Source organism: Rhinolophus ferrumequinum, chromosome 18 (genome assembly GCF_004115265.2).
Source record: "Rhinolophus ferrumequinum isolate MPI-CBG mRhiFer1 chromosome 18, mRhiFer1_v1.p, whole genome shotgun sequence".
Classification (NCBI taxonomy): Eukaryota; Metazoa; Chordata; class Mammalia; order Chiroptera; family Rhinolophidae; genus Rhinolophus; species Rhinolophus ferrumequinum.
In genome coordinates, this window is record NC_046301.1 from 54456893 (window position 1) to 54476263 (window position 19371).

At 32.4% G+C, this 19371-nt stretch overlaps 1 protein-coding gene across 1 annotated transcript in view; it reads left to right on the forward strand.

Annotated features, from left to right (window-relative positions):
• The window catches only part of FSTL5 (follistatin like 5), a 631294-nt gene that overhangs the window by 565189 nt on the left and 46734 nt on the right, over window positions 1-19371 (forward strand). The window contains exons 13-14 of the mRNA XM_033135298.1: window positions 6239-6388; window positions 18632-18739. Coding sequence (XP_032991189.1) covers window positions 6239-6388; window positions 18632-18739 — 258 coding nt within the window. The remainder of the gene's footprint in view (window positions 1-6238; window positions 6389-18631; window positions 18740-19371) is intronic.

The following is a 19371-nucleotide window of genomic DNA, read 5'->3' on the forward strand; positions in this document are numbered from 1 at the left end:
GCTGGTGTTAGGAACTTGATAAGCAGAAAAGGTAGACAATGTAGAACTACTAAAACCAATTAATTTTCGATAACTAGTGACCATATCAGTGCGAGAATCAGGTCTACAATGTGTTTACAAGTTTTCAAACTTAAATGCTTATGTTTGCATATTTATCAAAACACCAAACCCTCTTTCTCCTTCTTTGACTCAATATACATTTCCAATGGTTCAGTATCTATCTAGGAGTGTCTAGATATCACCCTTGGGTGACTCCACAGTACTGCCTAATTCAATGCCCAAACTGGGCACATACATCCTAGGTCATCTTATTTTATATATTTCTTTTTATCTTTATTAGTATACTAGTGCCAGTTTGTTTTTATTTACAGCTATGTGTATTATATAATGCATTTGTGTTCCAACTTATGCAAATCAGATATTTAGTTTTCTTTATTTCTTAGAGAACGTTAACCTATTAATGTTTAATTAGCTTGCCTTTTCAGTTCTTGTGTTCCCATATACCTAGGCCTGGCATTCTTTAGATTACTAAGTCTATTTTTAATCTTTTTTTCCTAAAATGGGAAGATGTTTTACATATGAACAATACTTATGTTCTATACATAGGTTTACAAATGATTGTTATTGTCAATTTGATTATTTTATTATTTTACTACCAAATAGTCCTTCTGTTATTTTATAGTACTGCTTAGTTTTTAAACTTCCCTAATATAAATCAATCTTATTATTTATCTCTAGACAGATAATATCCACCTATCTATATCATCTGTGTATTTCTTATCTATCAAATCTATCATTGAGATATCTATGTGTGCTACGTGTATGTACATGTACTCTACCTTGTTTTATGTTCTATGTAATTTCAAATCATATTTAATACTTTCTTTAATATAGTATATTTTTTCCCTCTGTTATGTCTCCATTTCAAATTACCCTTTCAACATCTTTTGTAAAATGAAACCAAAGAAGGAACGCCTGGGTGTCATCTGACCCTGATAATAATAGGGAATAGGAATGAATGACCTCTCAGGAGAATTTAGTGTAAAGGAACTAGAGCAGAAAGCCAAAGTCTGAGGTTTAGCTTTCCTGAAGTCACAATTAGGGAACAGAAGATAAATAAGCCACTAGCAACAGAATTTTAACCAATAGGATGACAATGGTAACTAGGGTAGGGGTATATCTGATAAAAGGGATGGGCAACATTTTATTCTAAAAAGGTTTAAATATTAAATATCTTGGGCTTTGTAGTCCGTATGGTTTTGTCTGCCAGTAATGAAAGAAATCATAGACAATATTTAAATGAATGGGTATAACTGTGTTGCAATAAACCTTTGTTTATGTAAATTTGTATCCCATATAATATTGATATGTCATGAAATTGTATTCTTTTTTTTTCAGCCATTAAAAAATTTAAAAATATATATATTTTTAATTCCTGGGCCACTTATCAAAATAGGCAGTGGGCTAAATTTGGTCTGGGGCCATTGTTTGCTGATCCTTGCCTTACAAGAATAAAATAACATTTTGGGAAGAATCAAGTGTTTGAAACAGCCAAATAACAGCAGAAATTGTTAGCAACTTGAGAGCAGGTATTCTCTCATATTCATGCTTCTATTTGTAAACATAGCTTTGCACGATATCTTTCACCTAGTAAGCACTCAATAAATGCTTCCCAATGAGAACTGAAAACTAATGATTGCAAATTCTGAGGCCACTGGTGGTTTTTGAAGACATCTCTTTTGGAATAGATAGGATCGTGAAAGCCAGTTTGAAATATGAACAGTTTACAGTGAAAGGTCAGGACATAGAAGTAAAGTTCTCGACAGCTTTTTCAAAGTCTGAGGAGAATAGGATAGATAATTGAAAGGGAAAACATGAATCCAATTACTGTGTTTTATTGTTTGCTTCTTAAATTATAGGGGAACGTACATCTTTGAATATTTGAGACATAACTAAAGATATTAATTAAATATAGGGCAGAGCTTTCTGAATGCAAAGAACAGTGGACAAATCTATGATTAGAGAGGAGGATGCCAGGAGGTAATGATGCCAGAAACTTGTTGAGTTGGATGCAAGGAAAACAGAAATGCTTGTGACAAATAACATTTGTCCCTGCCATTAATGATGCAAGCTGTGCTAAAAGGGGGAGTATGATGAAGAAGGAGGACTAGGGGGTAGAAATGGGAATTTGGAAATTTTAGGGCAAAATATTTTTAATAGGTAATTAATACAATCAATAAAAATGACAAAGTCCTATAGAAGATGAGTGCATATATTCATCTGTCTTACCTACTGATGTTTAACAAATCAAGTATCATCAACACAATTTTAATAGCTAAATCGAAACTTCCATCATCACTAGTAGCATATCTTGTATTCCTTTAAAATTTTGGAAGATGATAATAGCTACAGAGAAAATATGTAATTAACATAGAAATAACCCAAAGGTAAATAGATGAGTTCTAATTATGAATTAGAATTGTCTTTTTCTTACCAACTCTCACCCTCATTACTTCTAATATTTTATTAATTCCTTTCACTTTAAATGGCAGTATACATTTCTATAAAAAGTGATTTAATGATACTCTTTGATATAATTCCTGACAATTTCCCTCATCAGTATGTATTATCTGAATCTTATTTTATATCTCTGGTATTTTTTTTTTAGCTTCTATCTCATTAAATGCCTAATGCATGTAAAAAACATTCCTCTACAATTTTTATCCACAGAAATAAATATTAATCTATGTAATCTGAAAAAAAAATCACTAAGAGCGCTGTTATAAAATGGGACCTAATAGACTATAATCAGAAATAATGGCATAAAGTGAAGCAAAGAAAATTCAGGCTGACTCTCAGGAAACTTTTAATGACTTTGTAAAAATGATTGTTAGTCTGGTCAAGGGTATCTTATGGGGACAGCATACAAATAGAAAATAATTCGCAGTAGAGCCTTTTTTTTTTTTTTAACTGTTGAATAGCTTTGTAGCAAACAAAGGGGTGGAAATTGCTCCTGGTTCAGCCATTGTTTGGCTGGCAGTTACCTGTCAGGTCACTCACACTTTCTGTTATTTCAGCAGGTTTTATTGGTGGCTTTTACACAATAGCAAAGAATTTGTAAAAAAATTTCCCCTTATTCGGAGCCTTTCATCAACCTTAGGTCTCACCATTTTCTTGCTTCTTCATGGATCTCAAGTACATATTTTATATAGTGTTTGATTCTCACAAAAATCAGGTTCTTATCCAAGATATTTACTATACTTCTGAAGAAAAGTGTTAGACATAGAAAATAATGTTTCAGTGAATTGATCAGAGAGTACAATATCGTCCTCTATTGCTGGGTGGGTACTGAGGCCAGATTTCTGCCTTCAGGTTGTGCTGCCTGCTTGAGGGTGCAACAGACATTACTCAGGGTGACGCCACAGGTAGTCATCTTAGAATGATTATGGCACATTCTGGGAAATGGAGTTAATTTCATAACTCAAAACTAGCAGAAGCATACATTAGATGTTTAGTTTTCCGGGTTTTTTTTGCTTATGTCCTGGAAGTCTGGATCTACCTCTGCTGTTCAGAGGACAACCCTGCTGTTATATGTTTCTGGTGTTGGGCCGAACCTGACAACTTCTGGACTGGATCTTAAAAGTTAGTAGACATTCCAGGTCCTTCCTTAATCAGACCTGAAGTTTGGAGAACGGAAACAGCAGACCACATACTGAGCTTCTCATTCCAGAATGCTCTGGTTTTCACGTTATTTTCCAAATTTTATGCAAAAAATACCTATTATGGTTGTGCTGTGTGAGAAGGGTTACATTATTGTGGTATTTATTTTAATCACTAAATTCCAAATGTAGTTTATTTGCTGCCAGTTTTATCTTTAAATTAAAAGAAATGCTTAGTGATGTTGATAATAAAAATTTTCTTGACTTTGTTTTATGATTATTAAATGCAAATGGTGAATGGAATCTCTAGTAAAAAAATAAAGTTTTTATTTAGAGAAGAGAATGCACCAATTTAGCTTAAAATTTGCTAACTGGAGTATACAAGTCAATGAATTTGACATCATTGTGTATATATATATATATATATATATATATATATATATATATATATATATATATACACACACACCACATCTTTATACAGTAGTTTGTTGATAGACACTGAGGTTGCTTCGATATCTTGACAATTGTAAATAATGCTGCAGTGAACATACAAATGCATGTATCTCTTTGTATTAGTGTTTTGGATTTCTTCAGATCAATACCCAGAAGTGGAATCGCTGGGTCATACGGTACTTCTATTTTTAGATTTTTGAGGAACCGCCAAATTGTTTTCCATAAGGGCTCAACCAATTTGCAATACACAAGGGTTCTATTCTCCATATCCTTGCCAACACTTATTTGTTGATTTTTTGATGATAGCCACCTGTGAGGTGTGAGGTGATATCTCATTTTGGTTTTAATTTGCGTTTCTCTGATGATTAGTGACATTGAGCATCTTTTCATACGTCTATTGGCCATCTGAATGTCCTCTTTGGAGAAGTATTTATTTAGTTCCTCTGCCCATTTTTTAATGGGATTGTTTTGTTTTGTTTTCTTTTGTTTTTTGATGTTGAGTTGTATGAACTTTATAAATTTTAAATTTTGGATATTAATCCATTATCAGATGTGTACAATGGAATATTACTTGGCAATACAAAAGACTGAAATCTTATCATTTGCAACAACACAGATGGACCTAGAGGGTATTATGCTAAGTGAAATAAATCAGACTGATAAAGACAAATACCGTATGATTTCATTTATATGTGGAATCTAAAGAACAACAACAGCCACAAAATGAACAAACAAAATAGAAACAGACTAATAGATACAGAGAGCAAACTGATGTTTTCCAGAAAGGAGAAGAATTAGGGAGTTACGTGAAAAAGGTGATGGGAGTAAGAAATACAAATTTGTGGTTACAAAAACTTCATGGGGATCTAAAGTACGGAGTAGAAAATATAGACAGTAATGTTGGAACAAATATGTATAGTGCCACATAAGTACTAGACCATTTGGGGAATCACTGCATAAACTATATAAATGTCTAACCACTATGCTGTACACCTGAAATTAATATAAAATAGTATTGAATGTCAATAGTAACTGAAAAAGATAAATGAATAATTTAAAAAATAATTAGATATGAGTAATCAATATCATATCTATATCATAAAAATGTGAAACATAAATCAGTATTTATCATTACATCATCATTTGTCATTACACATATATTTGTCATTACACATATATTTTACGTACAGTTGAACCCATCTGTCATCTTAGTGGTTTTTCTAACTATAAGTAAATTGAAAAACATATGTAATCATTAGATCAGTGAATAAGAGCTAAATCTGAAACAAACACAATGAGTTACATGACATTTCTTCTACTTGTGATGTGTCTGCCAGAATGAATCTCATAGGTTTACATATTCCTTCAACATTCATTCAACATGGAAATAGAATGAACAAGCAGGAAAAGAGGAAATAGAAGGTATTTTTTACCTCATTTATGGGCATCCAGCACAAACTGTGCAATAATCAATGAGAAGGCATTTCTAGGGTATAGGAGCAGAATAAATAGGTTTGGGTCGATTGAAGGCTTTTGTAAAATTTTACCTTGATGCCAAATTGAAAAATTAAGTAACCATTCTGAATAACTTCTTTATTATAATGTGCCTTAAGCTTCTGGTTCTCCACAAATTACGAGATTCCTTTAATCATTTCCAGTGGATTTTGAAAAGACCATGGATGTGTCATGGCAGCAGCCACTGATGTTTTGAGAAGTTCTAAATATATTTCAGTGCGACCTTTAATGTCTGGTAAAGAGGTTTGAGATTAGGGGTTTTGGAAGAAAACATTAGATTTGCTATGGATTTCTGAAGTTGCTGAGTTGTGAACAGATAGTGACAAATGAAAGCTCTGTGTCTTACTAGAAATAAGTGATAGACTTGATAACAAGAAATTTATTGTAAAGAATTATCATTCCCATTAGTTTCCACATAAACTTAATGACCTTGAATGTGTACTATTTATTGTTTTGATTGATTTAACTCTATATTTATAGTTATCAATGATCATATTTAACTTTTGATGCTCAAAGTAATAAAACATTAATTAATTTTATCTAGAATATGGCCATGCCCATGCTATAATTTAAGACATTCATTTTATTTTCTATTTTCTAAATTATAGGATGAAGTCTGTCCCAAAGCTGAAGGAGATGAAGTTCAGAGGTGTGTGTGGACATCCGCTGTTAATATCAAAGACAAGTTCATTTATGTTGCGCAGCCAACTTTGGACAGAGTCCTAATTGTTGACGTGCAGTCCCAAAAAGTTGTGCAGGTATGAATGATTCCTTCTTTTGAAAGTGATTTTAAAATATGTTTACTTTAATTTAATCGTCTTTACCAGGTAACTTGTGCATTGCCATTTGATTGTCATTTATAATTTGTTTCATTACTTGGATAAGGGGAAAATATATGCATTTTCTGAAAAACTCTCCTTTCATTCTGATGCTTGAGCCTAATGAATGAAATAATTTAAATCTTTTGATTTCAAAAGTTAGATTCCATGAACACATCATAATACTAACGTGACTAGTTTCACAAAAATCATCCTCAGAGTTGCTTATTCCCTCAAGACTAAGGAGAGTCCCAGTCAGAGGCCAATTAAGGATTTCCTAGTTATCGTTCCAGAAACAGCATTGTATCTTTCTCATTTGATTCTTAACAAAGGCTGAGACAATAATACCCTTTACTAGATAGTAGTAAACTTGGTGTTTTTATTATAGTAGTAAAACAAGTACTAATGTGTATATAGGTCAGTGACAGAGAAAAAAATCTCTGACAAACATTGCCATGATCCTGGTTATGCAAAAAACTTTCTGGTGTGAGCCATCCAATGTTTCATTCCCTGCTTTTACCAAGAATGTCCAACTGGGCAATTTGTTTAAACTCAGATGCACAAAAACCAAGGGGCAGCACAGGATTTGCATCTAGGCACTAAGGCTCCAGTGTACAGGCCCTGAATACGATGATCTAGGGATTCTCAGCCCAGAGATATGTATAATCTGTTAAATGAAGTAATAACCATAATATCTCATAAAGTTATACAATAAGTCCTCACTTAACATCATCGATAGATTCTGTGACGTTCAGCGAAACAATGTATAATGAATGACACCAAATGTACTGTAAACTCATTGATATCAACAAAAGTTAAGTTCCTATGGCATTTCATCAATGTTATAATGAAACAATGTTGAATGAATTGACGTCATTTGAGAATCTGCTGCATTAAAGATTAAAACAATTAATGCACATAAGGTACTTACAGCAGAACTTGGCATATAAGAAGAGCTATGTACCTGTTTCCTATCAAAATTTCTGAGACACTGGAACCTAACCATTCCTTATATTTACAGAGATATTTTGCTCCAGTGTTTGCTAAAATTGAGTATTGTGGTAGCTGATAGTCCCACTCATGTTGATTCCTGACTAGAACCACAAAAGTGCTAAGAAGTTCACTGTTAGGGCCTCTCGTCTTAACAGCTTCACAGGAATTCATGCAATCATCCATCTATCTATCTGTCCACCCATTCTGTATACATTTATTGATTGCCTATTATGAAATGTATTTGGTATCACAAATAAAAGAATGAAAATTGCTTCTATTAAATAGCTCTGGTATTTCCCAGGTTACACATTACAGTGGATAATTAGTCTAGTATTTCACTTTCTAATATGAGAATGAACAGTACAATCATGAGTAAAAGGAGAGATAACTGTTCTACTAGAAAACTCTAAAGTCTCCAGGGTTAGTTACACAGCTCCCATGTATATTCAATTTAATAGTCTAACAGCTAATGTGAGAACATGTTTTTTTCTGTATATTTTACCTCTTATGTGTCTGTCTTTGAGACTGCTGGATTTTTGACCAGGTTGATTTTATTTTGATGTCAGCTATACCACAGGGCTACAAATTACAGGCATTCTGTTTGGGATTATCATGGGTCTGTAGCCAATACATTAAAATGAGAAGTAGGTTTTAGGAATAATCAAGCTGCTCTTTACATTCAGTTTTCAAGCTAAAAACCTACACTGACTGAATATGTATTACCTACCAGATATTCAAAAGTGAGAAAAGCAAACATCACTGACTATTCATATCACTTCCATTCCCAGACAATGATGTGAAATTTAAAATTAATTTAAAATATTAACAATGAATGTTCATGCAAAGGGGAAAATCACATAAATTACATTACTTTTCAAAATGCCCATAATTACTATGAAATGATAGGAGAACGTAAAAGACATTATACAATGATATAATATTAAAAATCATGTGATATAAGCATGGTTGTGAAAATTTTTCAGATAAAAATTTAATACTTTTTTAGGTTGAAAACTGGGCATCAGTACAAAGGTGTTTGCCTTATGATCTTGTTATTAAAATAATAAGAATTATGTTTTCTTACTCCCTATAGTCATTACCTACACAAAAGTAATCATTAGATAGATTTCTGTCACCATGAATATGTATTGCATGATTTTGAATATTAGATAAATGAAAATATATTGTATTCACTATTTGTATCTGGGTACTTTGGCTCTACCTTATAAGATTATTGTGTTTATATGTAGCTGTTATTAGTGTCATTCTTCATTGCTGTAGAGAAATCAATTAGAGTTTATTCTTATCATTTGCTAGTTCTGTATTTGAAAATTCATCTACTCTCTTAAATTTATTCAGAACCATAAAATTAATAGTCATGGTGCTTTTGTGGTTATTCACAGTGTGGTGAAAAATTTGTTGCCCTACACACATGTTCCCAACTGAGGAGATGCTCTCCCTTCTTGTTTTAGCTTTCATACTGTAAGCAAGTGTTCCTTTCATGGTCTTATTTAGCGACGTTTTTTGCATCTTTTTGCTTTTGCTGGTAACTTTGCTGTTTAAAATGCCCCCAAGCATAGTGTTGAAATGCATGTGCAAGAAGATCATGATACGCCTAATGATAAAGCTTCATCCAAGCATAAGTTCTCGTGTAGTTTGGCCATAAATTCAATGTTAATTAATAAATAATATATATTAAATAAAATATCTTTGAACAGAAACACCCGTGAAACAAGGTTATGTATTGGTCAGTTCATAAAAATATTGTGCCCAGAAACTCATTGGAACCTAACTGTATATTTCCCGTAGGAGCAATCGTTCAGTTCAGAAATTCAGTATTTGTGGTGATTTTATAGAACAACTAACACTAATAATAAGAACCACATACATTCAAATATATCAGACTTAATTTATCCATTAGCAGTAGAAAGAATAAATTCCAGAATGATATTCCAGAAAGAGAACATTGAAAGAAAGGGGGAAAGTTAATATTTAGGTCAAAATGAATGTAATGAGTGAGAGGTTCCTATTGTATAAAAAAGTATGATATATATACACATATATGTGTGTGTGTGTATATATATATATATATATACACACACACACATATATATATATATACACACATATATGTGTGTATATATATATATGTGTATTTGGTAAATCAACAAAATTAATAACATTTGAATTGAACAATGCTATTACTATGTTCTAAGTAACAGATCATGTATTACCCTTTGCAACAAGCAATGATTAAATATACATTATCACTAAACATTTTACTGTCTTAGTCTTTTTAGGCTGCTATAACTAAATACAGCAGACTGCATTGCTCATAGAAAAACAGAAATGTGTTTCTCACAATTCTGAGTCTGGAAAGTCCAAAATTAAAGTGCCAGCATGGCTGCGACACAGTGAGGGCCCTCTTCCTGGTTCACAACCGGTGCCATGTCACTGTGTCCTCACATGGAGGAAGGGTGAGGGATTTCTTTGGGCACTTTTTATAAAAGCACTAATCTCATTCATGAGGGCTCCATGCTTATGACCTAATCACCTCCCAAAGGCCCCATCTCCTGATACTATTATCTTTGGGGTTTAGGATTTCAATACATGAATTCTGGAGGACACAAGCATTCAGACCACAGCATTCACTAAATTAAAAGGTTTAGTGAAAATGACCACATGCTAGGATATGAATTAAGCCTCAAGACATATTAATGAAACTATTTTGTACTGATTCTCTGACACAAAATTAAACTATCAATAATACCAAAGTAAATTTAAAATATAAATATTAAGTAATGTTAATAATCATGGAGAAATATATTGAATCCATGAAAGTATGCATTTTGAGGATCTTTTGCTACATTAAAAAGTAAATAATAAACTGAAAATAAAACATTTAACACATACCTTTAGAATTTAATTGAAGAAAATCAGAATAATCTAAATGGAAGGAGGAAAGTATAAATATAGAAATAAGACACAAAGGAATTAAAGAATAGAGGTAAAAATTGATTTATTCCAAAAGACTAATTAAAAAGAATATCTTTGGGAATTTTGGCAAAGCAAAAGGACAAAAGTCACAGCACTATTAGAATTGAATAAAATGAGATATAACTACAATCCTAGCAGAGAGTAAAAGCAACTAAGTAAATATTGAGGTAAAAGTCATGGTAGGAAATTTTGAAAACATAGTGGGAAAAAAACAAAAACAAAAACAAAGGGAAAATGTAAGTTAATAACATGTAACCCAAGAAGGAATATAAAAGGCATACGTTCATAACTAATTAAATGAACTGACTTAAGAGTACTAAAACAAATTTTCTGTCCCAGATGGGTTTAGAGGTGGACATTCTACCAAACTTTAGAGTTACATTTTTGCACGCAATTTGATGAGACCTTGGAATTTTAAAATGTGTATCTTCACTGACTTGGTTGTTGACTTCCTGTTTTACTCCCTCTAACTGCTCTGGGTATATTTTCTGTGTATCTGAGACTTTCTGCTATCAAAAAGAAATCTTAACTTTCTCTTGATGCATCTGGCCCCTCACCACCATTTCAGCCTTATTGCCTTACTTTCTGTAGCTGCCTTCTGTTTGAAGAGCAGTGGGAACCATGAACAACATATCAGATCTGTCCCTATTGTAGGAAAAATGTGGGAACTTAATTTTTGGAACAAAAAGGCAGAAATAGTGGTGTGACATGGGGTAGCTCACACAGCTCTGGGGAGGTTTATGATGGAATTGAATATTACCCTTCTGTCAATAAAAAGGGAAGGTTTTGAATTACGGGGACTATTGAATACGTTTTTGGAAAGGAGAGTAAAGTAGCAGCTGCAGTGATTTGGGCCATTCTACAACAATCTATTCTATAGAAATTTAAAGATCACCTTAGTTTGTAAAATGAAAATTTCCATACTGGATATGTTCAGTGTAATATGCTTTCTGATAGGGACACTACTGCTTGAGGCCTATTGTCAATTATAAATATCATCCTAAAATTTTAGATATTTACCACGTAAAATTCTCTCTTAAAACAATTAAAATTTTCTATCTCTGAATTTTTCTAAGTTCTCTTTTGCAACCATGTATAATTTCTGTCTGTGAATCTCTTTAGATGTTGAATAAGTCTGCTATCTGCTGGGTAAAACGCATCCTTGTATTTGTCTTAACATTACCTAAGAAGATGTGAATTTTAGTTCTCAAAGGTACTGCTTAAAGGTGAATTATGAATATCCGAAATACTCTAGTTTTATATTTGAAAATACTTTATCTCTTAGAATTTTAAATTCCCTCAAGATGTTTCCTAATTTAAAAACAACATGTAAATGATAGATTATACAGACTTCGATATTGAACCCACTGTTTTCTAAATTAATAATTAACCCCCAAATTCACGTTTTAAAACTATTGAAATAAAGAATATTCCTAGCTACTAAAAAACTAAAAAGCTCGATTTGTGATTTAAAGCTTTAGGTATATCCAAGGGCAGAGCATGCTCTTGAAGTCCGCTGTGAAGCATAAAGTTAATTTTGTAAAAAGTGAAGCATCCTTTCTCAATCTGACTGCTGTTCTCAACTGAGGCTAGATTCAAAGTCAGCCTTTTTAGTATCCAAATGAAGTTATACTTCCTGATTGTGTGCTGTACCTTTATTTATTTATTTGTAATATTTATATATTATGTAGCGGTAACTAAGAATATTGATTACAGTAAAAAGTTAATCATCTCCCAAAACACGATAGAAAATACTACAGATTTTTCTATGGTGTGGATATAGAAATGGAACCATGAAGTCCAAAATCAAAGTCTTATTCTTGAGAAGTAAAAAAAGGAGAAAAATAAAATAATAATCACACTACATTTATTTAAATTTAATCTTTCCAGTTTTCTTTTCCAATCCAATTTAATTAGATCCCTAGTCTTTATTGATTTATTCATTCATTCATTCATTCATTGACTTTTTGTTAAATTTTTATTGGGGACTATTGGGGAATAGTGTGTGTTTCCAGGACCCATCAGCTCCAAGTCAAGTTGTTTTCAATCTGCTTGAGGAGGGCACAGCTCACTGGCCCATGTGGGAATCGAACTGGTGACATTGGTGTTATGAGAACTGTGTTCTCACCAACTGAGCCAACCAGCCTCCCCCCTCCCTCGTCTTTTATAATGACATCTAAGCAGTCATATATCTGACTTTCTTTTGCATGTATTAACTGTGTAGATTTGTCTTAAATATGCATTTTAGGAGTAAACATTTTTTAAAATGTGAACACCATTGTTAAATTTTACTATTAAAATATAAAAAAACTTTCTTGGCAACATAAGATTTTACAAGCTTCATGATAAATTATTCCTGGAATGTATTTGTTTTCAGTGGATATATTGATATCATTTCAATCTGGACCTTTAAAAGAAAAAGATCCCAATTTTCAAATGGAATCTATAACCTTGGTGTTGCTTTAAACATCAAATGGTTATTACTCTTCCTACTATTAAAATTTTTGTAGCAATGGCATACAGGTGATGTTTTGCTCTATAGAAGATTAACTGGTAAACAACTGACCTCCTTTTGTCTTCTGTGGAGCAAAATCAGGTTCTGCTTCAATGCAGAAGTAGCTTATTGTAACATCTCGAGAGTATTCTTAAGTGTCATCAGCAGTCTCCTCTAGCCATTAGCACATTATCTTGAGAATCTACATCATTAGTTTAAATTAGGTTCACTTAATTAGCCAGCTGGTACTCTCCTTGTCAGACTGATAAACAAGCTGCGCTTCACTGTTCCTTCAGGTCAAAACTACACGCTAACTTCTGTGTATCTTTGTTGCTCTTATCAGTATTTTACCCTTACTATATAAACCATCTTTATAGAAGTTGATGTAACTGATCCATGACCAGTGTAGCATGCATTTTAAAATTTTTGTACTTGTGGCACTTCCTCAAGAAATATTGACGAATTTGTTTACCACTCGGTATGTTGGGACTTTGAGGGAGTTAAGGTTTACAGATGAAATCAATGAAGGAAAAAAAAAACCAAACCTCATGGTATAAGTAAGTTATATCCCTAAACAATGTGTTAAAAAAATTAAACAAAAATTATCAATATCTTTATAAAGCTATAACAAATAAAACATTTATTATTACATTATAGAGTGTATTTTAAACATTTTTATGAAGGTGTATGATAAGAAATTAATTCATCACAATGATGTAACACTGAAAATAGTAGTTATGTGGGAAATTAAGAAATATGGAATCTAAACATGTGGGGGCTAAATATGTAGATCGCTGCTACTAATTATTACAATAACAAAATATTAAGTTATTTGAAAGGTATTTGAAAATATTTAATAAATCAATAAATCTTTGGAAGAAGGATTATGGCTTAATTATCTGAATATTCCCAGGCCACACAAAAGCTACATGTGCATGAAATTGTAGATTTTATAATATGGGAGAGAAATTTCCAATCTATAATATCAGAATCTTCTTTTTAAACAAAGTCTTACAGAATTATTCAGTAGGTCAAACTGATCTCCTTTGTTCTGTTTTGTTTGGGATTCAAATCACCTACTGTAAATAGGTCTCATTTCGATAGGGTTCTCAAGGCAAAGTTTGAAAACAATTTTTCTAGCAAAATAATACCGATAGAAAAATCCAAATTTATACTAAGTAATACATGAACATTCTATGTAGGTTAGTTATGAGGTGAAAGATGAGCTACATCAAATGCGTTTTTCACAATCACATGTTCTTGAATATTGTCTTTTAACTTATAGCATTTTTCCTGATAAGTGTTTGGTAGTTGAAATATATATATATATATATATATATATATATATATATATATATATATATATATATATATATATATATATATAATCAGTGGTCTCTGAAGTGGAATTCATTGTTCTTTTATCTTAAAAAAGGAATCATACTGTATTTTATAAAATATATAGACCGATTTTGGAGGCCTGATTTCATCTGTATGTTATTGGACATGAGAGTATCTTGAGAGGAAAATGGGAGTTGAACAATAGGGAGAGATCCATGTTGGTAACCTTAGTCTTTTGTTCATTTTTATCTGTGAAAAGGGGATAACAATAGTACATACCTCATTAGAAAAGATTGTTGTGAAGATTAAATAAAAATAATTTGTATTTGTAAAATATTTAGAAAAAATATTGTTCATACTAAGTCTGGTGCAGAATATTATGTTTTTGTTATATAAAGTAATAATGATGATCTTGATAATAATAAGTTTTGACATGTCCAATTTTGCCATTTGCTTTTCTCAGTTATGTTCTAAGTGCATAGGTTATATGCACAAAAATCTTGCCTTCTTAGGGTCTAGAATCAATTGCATAGAGACAGACAATGAAAACTAAGAATATTGAAAAAGGAAACTGTGTAATACGTAAGGTGGTAAGTGCTGTTGGAAATGTAAAATGGTACAGCAAGGCCACAGGGCATTGGGAAAGCTAAAGATGAAGGGAAGTACAAAAGGAAAGGCTGGTTACAACAATAAATAGGGTAGTCAGAGAGCTTATATATTTCTCTAAGGACAAATAGTGGGTTCTGAGCAAAGTAAGTGTTGGGGAAGCAGACATGGTTACATCATCTAGCGAAAGACGGTTCCAGGGAAAAGACTTCCAAAAGGCAGAAGTATAGCTCCTTGGATGAATAGCAAGGAATGCAAGAGCATCTGGATTGGAGACATAAAGGGGAGAGCAGTAGGCTAGGGGGTGGGAGAAAGAAAACTGGGGAGTGACAGGTCAGGTGCGACCCGGTTGTCATTATAAGGACTTTTAGCTTTTATGCTGAGGGAAATGAGGAGACATTGTAGTGTTTTGTTGCAGGTTAGTGTCATGCTCTGTTGAATGGTAACAACAAAGAAATGACTGACAAATCTGTTGAGAAAGTTGATGAGTCTAAAGTTAGAAGTTAGAAACCATGTGATGAGGTTAGAGATGACAGAGACTCTGTTCTTGGTGGCTGCAGGGGAGATGCTGCAAAGAGGCCAATACTTAGAAGGCAGAGGCAATGGTGTTTGTTTCCTGAGGTGTGGGAGGAAGAAGACAGTCAAGGATAATAGGATCTTTACCATCCTTTTCCTAAAGTGTGGAGAAACATTGTAGCTATTTTACAACACAGAGGCTTGAAGGTTTAATTGTGGCAAGAACATTTTTTTAAATTAGTTTTAGGTGTACAAAACGATGTAACAGTTAAATATTTATACCCCTGGCAAAGTGATAACTCCCCTCCCCCAATCTACTACCCCTCTGATATTGTATCTAGCTGTTACAATTCCATTGACTCTATTCCCTATGCTGTATTCCACACCCCAAGTGAATATTTATATATGTATATATGTATATATATTAAATTATACTTGACATTCAACTTCAGGTGTACCCTACAGTGGTCAGGCAACTACACCGTCTATGAAGTGGTCTCCCTAATAAGACAAGTGTCCATTGGATACCCTACAAAATCTTTAGAAAAATTTTAAGAATGTCAAAAATAGTGTCTTTCTTTTTTGCAAAAGCTAATGGTCTACATTTACTTATCATTTAAAGTAATTTCCAATGTATATTAGCAGACATTTTGTAAAATCCAACACATGTAATTTATCTCTTTTAAAGTAGATGATGTAAGTAGCAACATATATGGGCTTTTTTGTTGTTGTTGAAAATTGGTTTATGGAAAGGTACTCCTGAAGAAGGTTATTTAGAAATATTTTCATTATTGTTGTATGATGTTGTTGCTGAAAACCATGACAATTCTCTCTCTGTAAAATATGTTATATCTGCACACTTGAAAAACTTGTAAACATATTTTTCCTAAGCATTAAACATTTTCCAAATAAAATACAAGTATATCATAGTACTTTTCTTCATTTTGATATGCATATCTTTTTTCAATTCAGGTGTGCTTTTATAACCGAACACCAAAATAAACTGAATTAAATACCAAACCTTTGAAATGCTGAAACACAAAATGTTAAAAAATTTTGGAGACCATTGAGCAGACATTTTTCTTTTTTTTAATTCTGAAGTTGTTTTGGAAATTGATTGATATTTTCCTGTTTTAAATACATATATATATATATATATATATATATATATATATATATATATATTACTTTATTTAGTGGCAATTAATCATGGGACTGCTTTCTGAAAACTCCTGGGACATATTTTCATGTTAACTTTAAAAAAGTGTCGGTCTTCCCGTTTATAAAAATATTATTACTTTAAGGCTCAATTATAGGATCGCCTCCCCCCTTTACCCCTCATCCCAGATTGTACTTCTTCCTCTGAGCTATGATGGCATTTGTTCCTTATTTTTATTTTATGGCATGCATCAAGTTATTTTAAGTCCTTTCACTCTCCAGCCTATAAATTCTCCAAGGACAAATACTGTGTTCATTTATTTTCTCTTCTAGGTCTCCACTTGCTAAATAAGGGTATTACGTCTCTAACTTTGAAATACTATGATGCTAATTGTCATGAAAATTAGTTTTTCTAACAGCAGCAGTAGTCTTTCTGTAGTGCTTAATGTTCTCCAGGCTTACCCTAAGCACTTTATATTTACTACCTCACCTATTATTCACAACAACCCTTTGAAGTAGGTGTTATTATTGTCTTCATTTTATTTAAGAGGAAACTGAGCCACAGAAAAGCTTAGTAAATTCTCAAGGTATTATTATTAGTATTGTCATTATTTTAATATAATTAAATGCTAAGATTTGAAGTCAGCTTCAGAATACATGCCTATGAGCAAGGAGTATACAGCCTCTCAATGATTCTCCGCTAGGATCGTATTGCTTATGCAATGATACTGAATATGTTTGAGCCCCGTGAGTTTCTTTCCATATTCCAAAAGAGGAAACAATCAAACAAAAGGATGTTTCTTATACATGAGGCATAAATAGGAGGGGAACATATTCATACACGATCCTCAGGAATGAAACTACCAACTAGGAGGGATGAATGAAATGCAAAATCATTCTCAGAAATCATCATATTAACCTTCATCATGTATAAATTATGCCATTTGACCACCCTTAGACCCTAGAGAGGCTGGGAAACTCAATACTTGTCACATGGGAATGGAATAGTCACTGGCTCAGATCTCTGGTGCTTGGCCAAGTGGTAGCCAAGTGGGCTACCTTCCCTGAGAACACGGCTGCTTGTTTGATACTAAAACAGTATTGTGGCTCTGTTAGCCAGGAAGAAAGGGGTGAGGACACTGACACAGTCATTTGGAAATGGTTTTTTTCAGATAATAATTACTTCAGTAATCCAAGAATACTGAGTATTTTAAATAGATATAAAATGCAGGGTATGACTTAGAAAATAAATGTTTTGTAAGATTAAATTGCCAACATGTTAGTTAAAATATGAATCCCCATATGTTCAACCGCAACTGTAGTTCACCTTTAGCTAAACCAACAGAGAAGAAATGCGTTGAAAATTGAATAAAGGCTGTTTTATTGAATACAATTTGTTTTATGTTATAAAATTTTATATGCAACTACTACAGGCAATTATTTTAAAAAGGTGTTAGCTTGGAAAATGAATAGCTTAAATTAAGGTGAGTGAAATTACTGCCTGAAAGCAATTTGTTTTATTTTAAATAAATGTTAAATATTATAAATATCAGCAGAAAAACACATTTACCATATATATATGGTACAAAAATTTTGCTTATTCTTCTTTCTGTGGTTTTAGATTTCTCATTAAGGAAACTAAATTAGGTAATCTGTTACTAGAGTTACAACCACCTACAGGTATCAAATCGCTGGTGTTTTATTATTATAGATGGTCAAATCCCATAACCAGCGTTGGAATGGAAAAACCTACTAGTATAAACAGTTGTCACCTGAATTCAACAATTGATTGAAATGCACATGTTAATCATTTATGGATGAGTTTCTAAATAGCTTCTCCATGACACACAATTTGCATAGGTAATGACTGAACATAAGACTTTATAAAATGGTGTAAAAACATGTTTGAGTAAAGTATCATATTTCTGAATTAATAAAATAAGAATTTAGAAACTTAGATAATTGGAAACATATTTTTTAATCTGACATCTAAATTCTTGGGTTATTCCATAATTTCTGGCCTACTTTTAAACTAATATTTCAGTCTGAAAAAATATTTTAACTCCTGTTTATTACAGGCAGTAAACACAGACCCGGTCCCAGTTAAATTACACTACGATAAATCACATGATCAGGTCTGGGTACTAAGCTGGGGTACCATGGAAAAGACTTCTCCGACACTACAGGTAAGTGCATTTCAGTGTATCTGAAATAATAATGATCTTTATACCTTTATGTATCTCATTAGATATTTATAACCACTTAACAATGATATTCTTCCATCTGAAGACTGTACTTTAATCACATCTAGATATACACAGAAAAAGGAAAAAGATAAGTCCATATTCAGTACTTTTTGGATTGGAAAATATTGTAGGTCATATTTATCAAAAGTTAGATTTATATGCCAAAAGAATAACCCCTGATTACAAAACCAATGCCATCAGAAAAAAAAAGTCAAAATTTACCTTTCAACAGTCCCCCTGCCTCCTTCAAATTTTCACAGGAATTTTATTATTTCCACTTCTCTTTCAAAATGGGTCTGGAGGGTGGGGATTGTGAGATAGAGACCAGAAGAGTTACACGAAGTCACAAAGCAGATCTTCGTTTTTCACCAGATATCATTTTGTTATCTGAGCACAGACTCATTTCTAACTGGGAAATATGTAGTGTAATTTTTGTGGAACTTGCTTATGTCTTAAAGTTGTTAATTTGAGAACTTGACAGTACAGAAAAAAATATATACTATTTGACGATGATTCTTTGGCACAGAATTTTGAGTTTTGGAATTATAAGTTTAAGAGGAAACAGAGGGAAT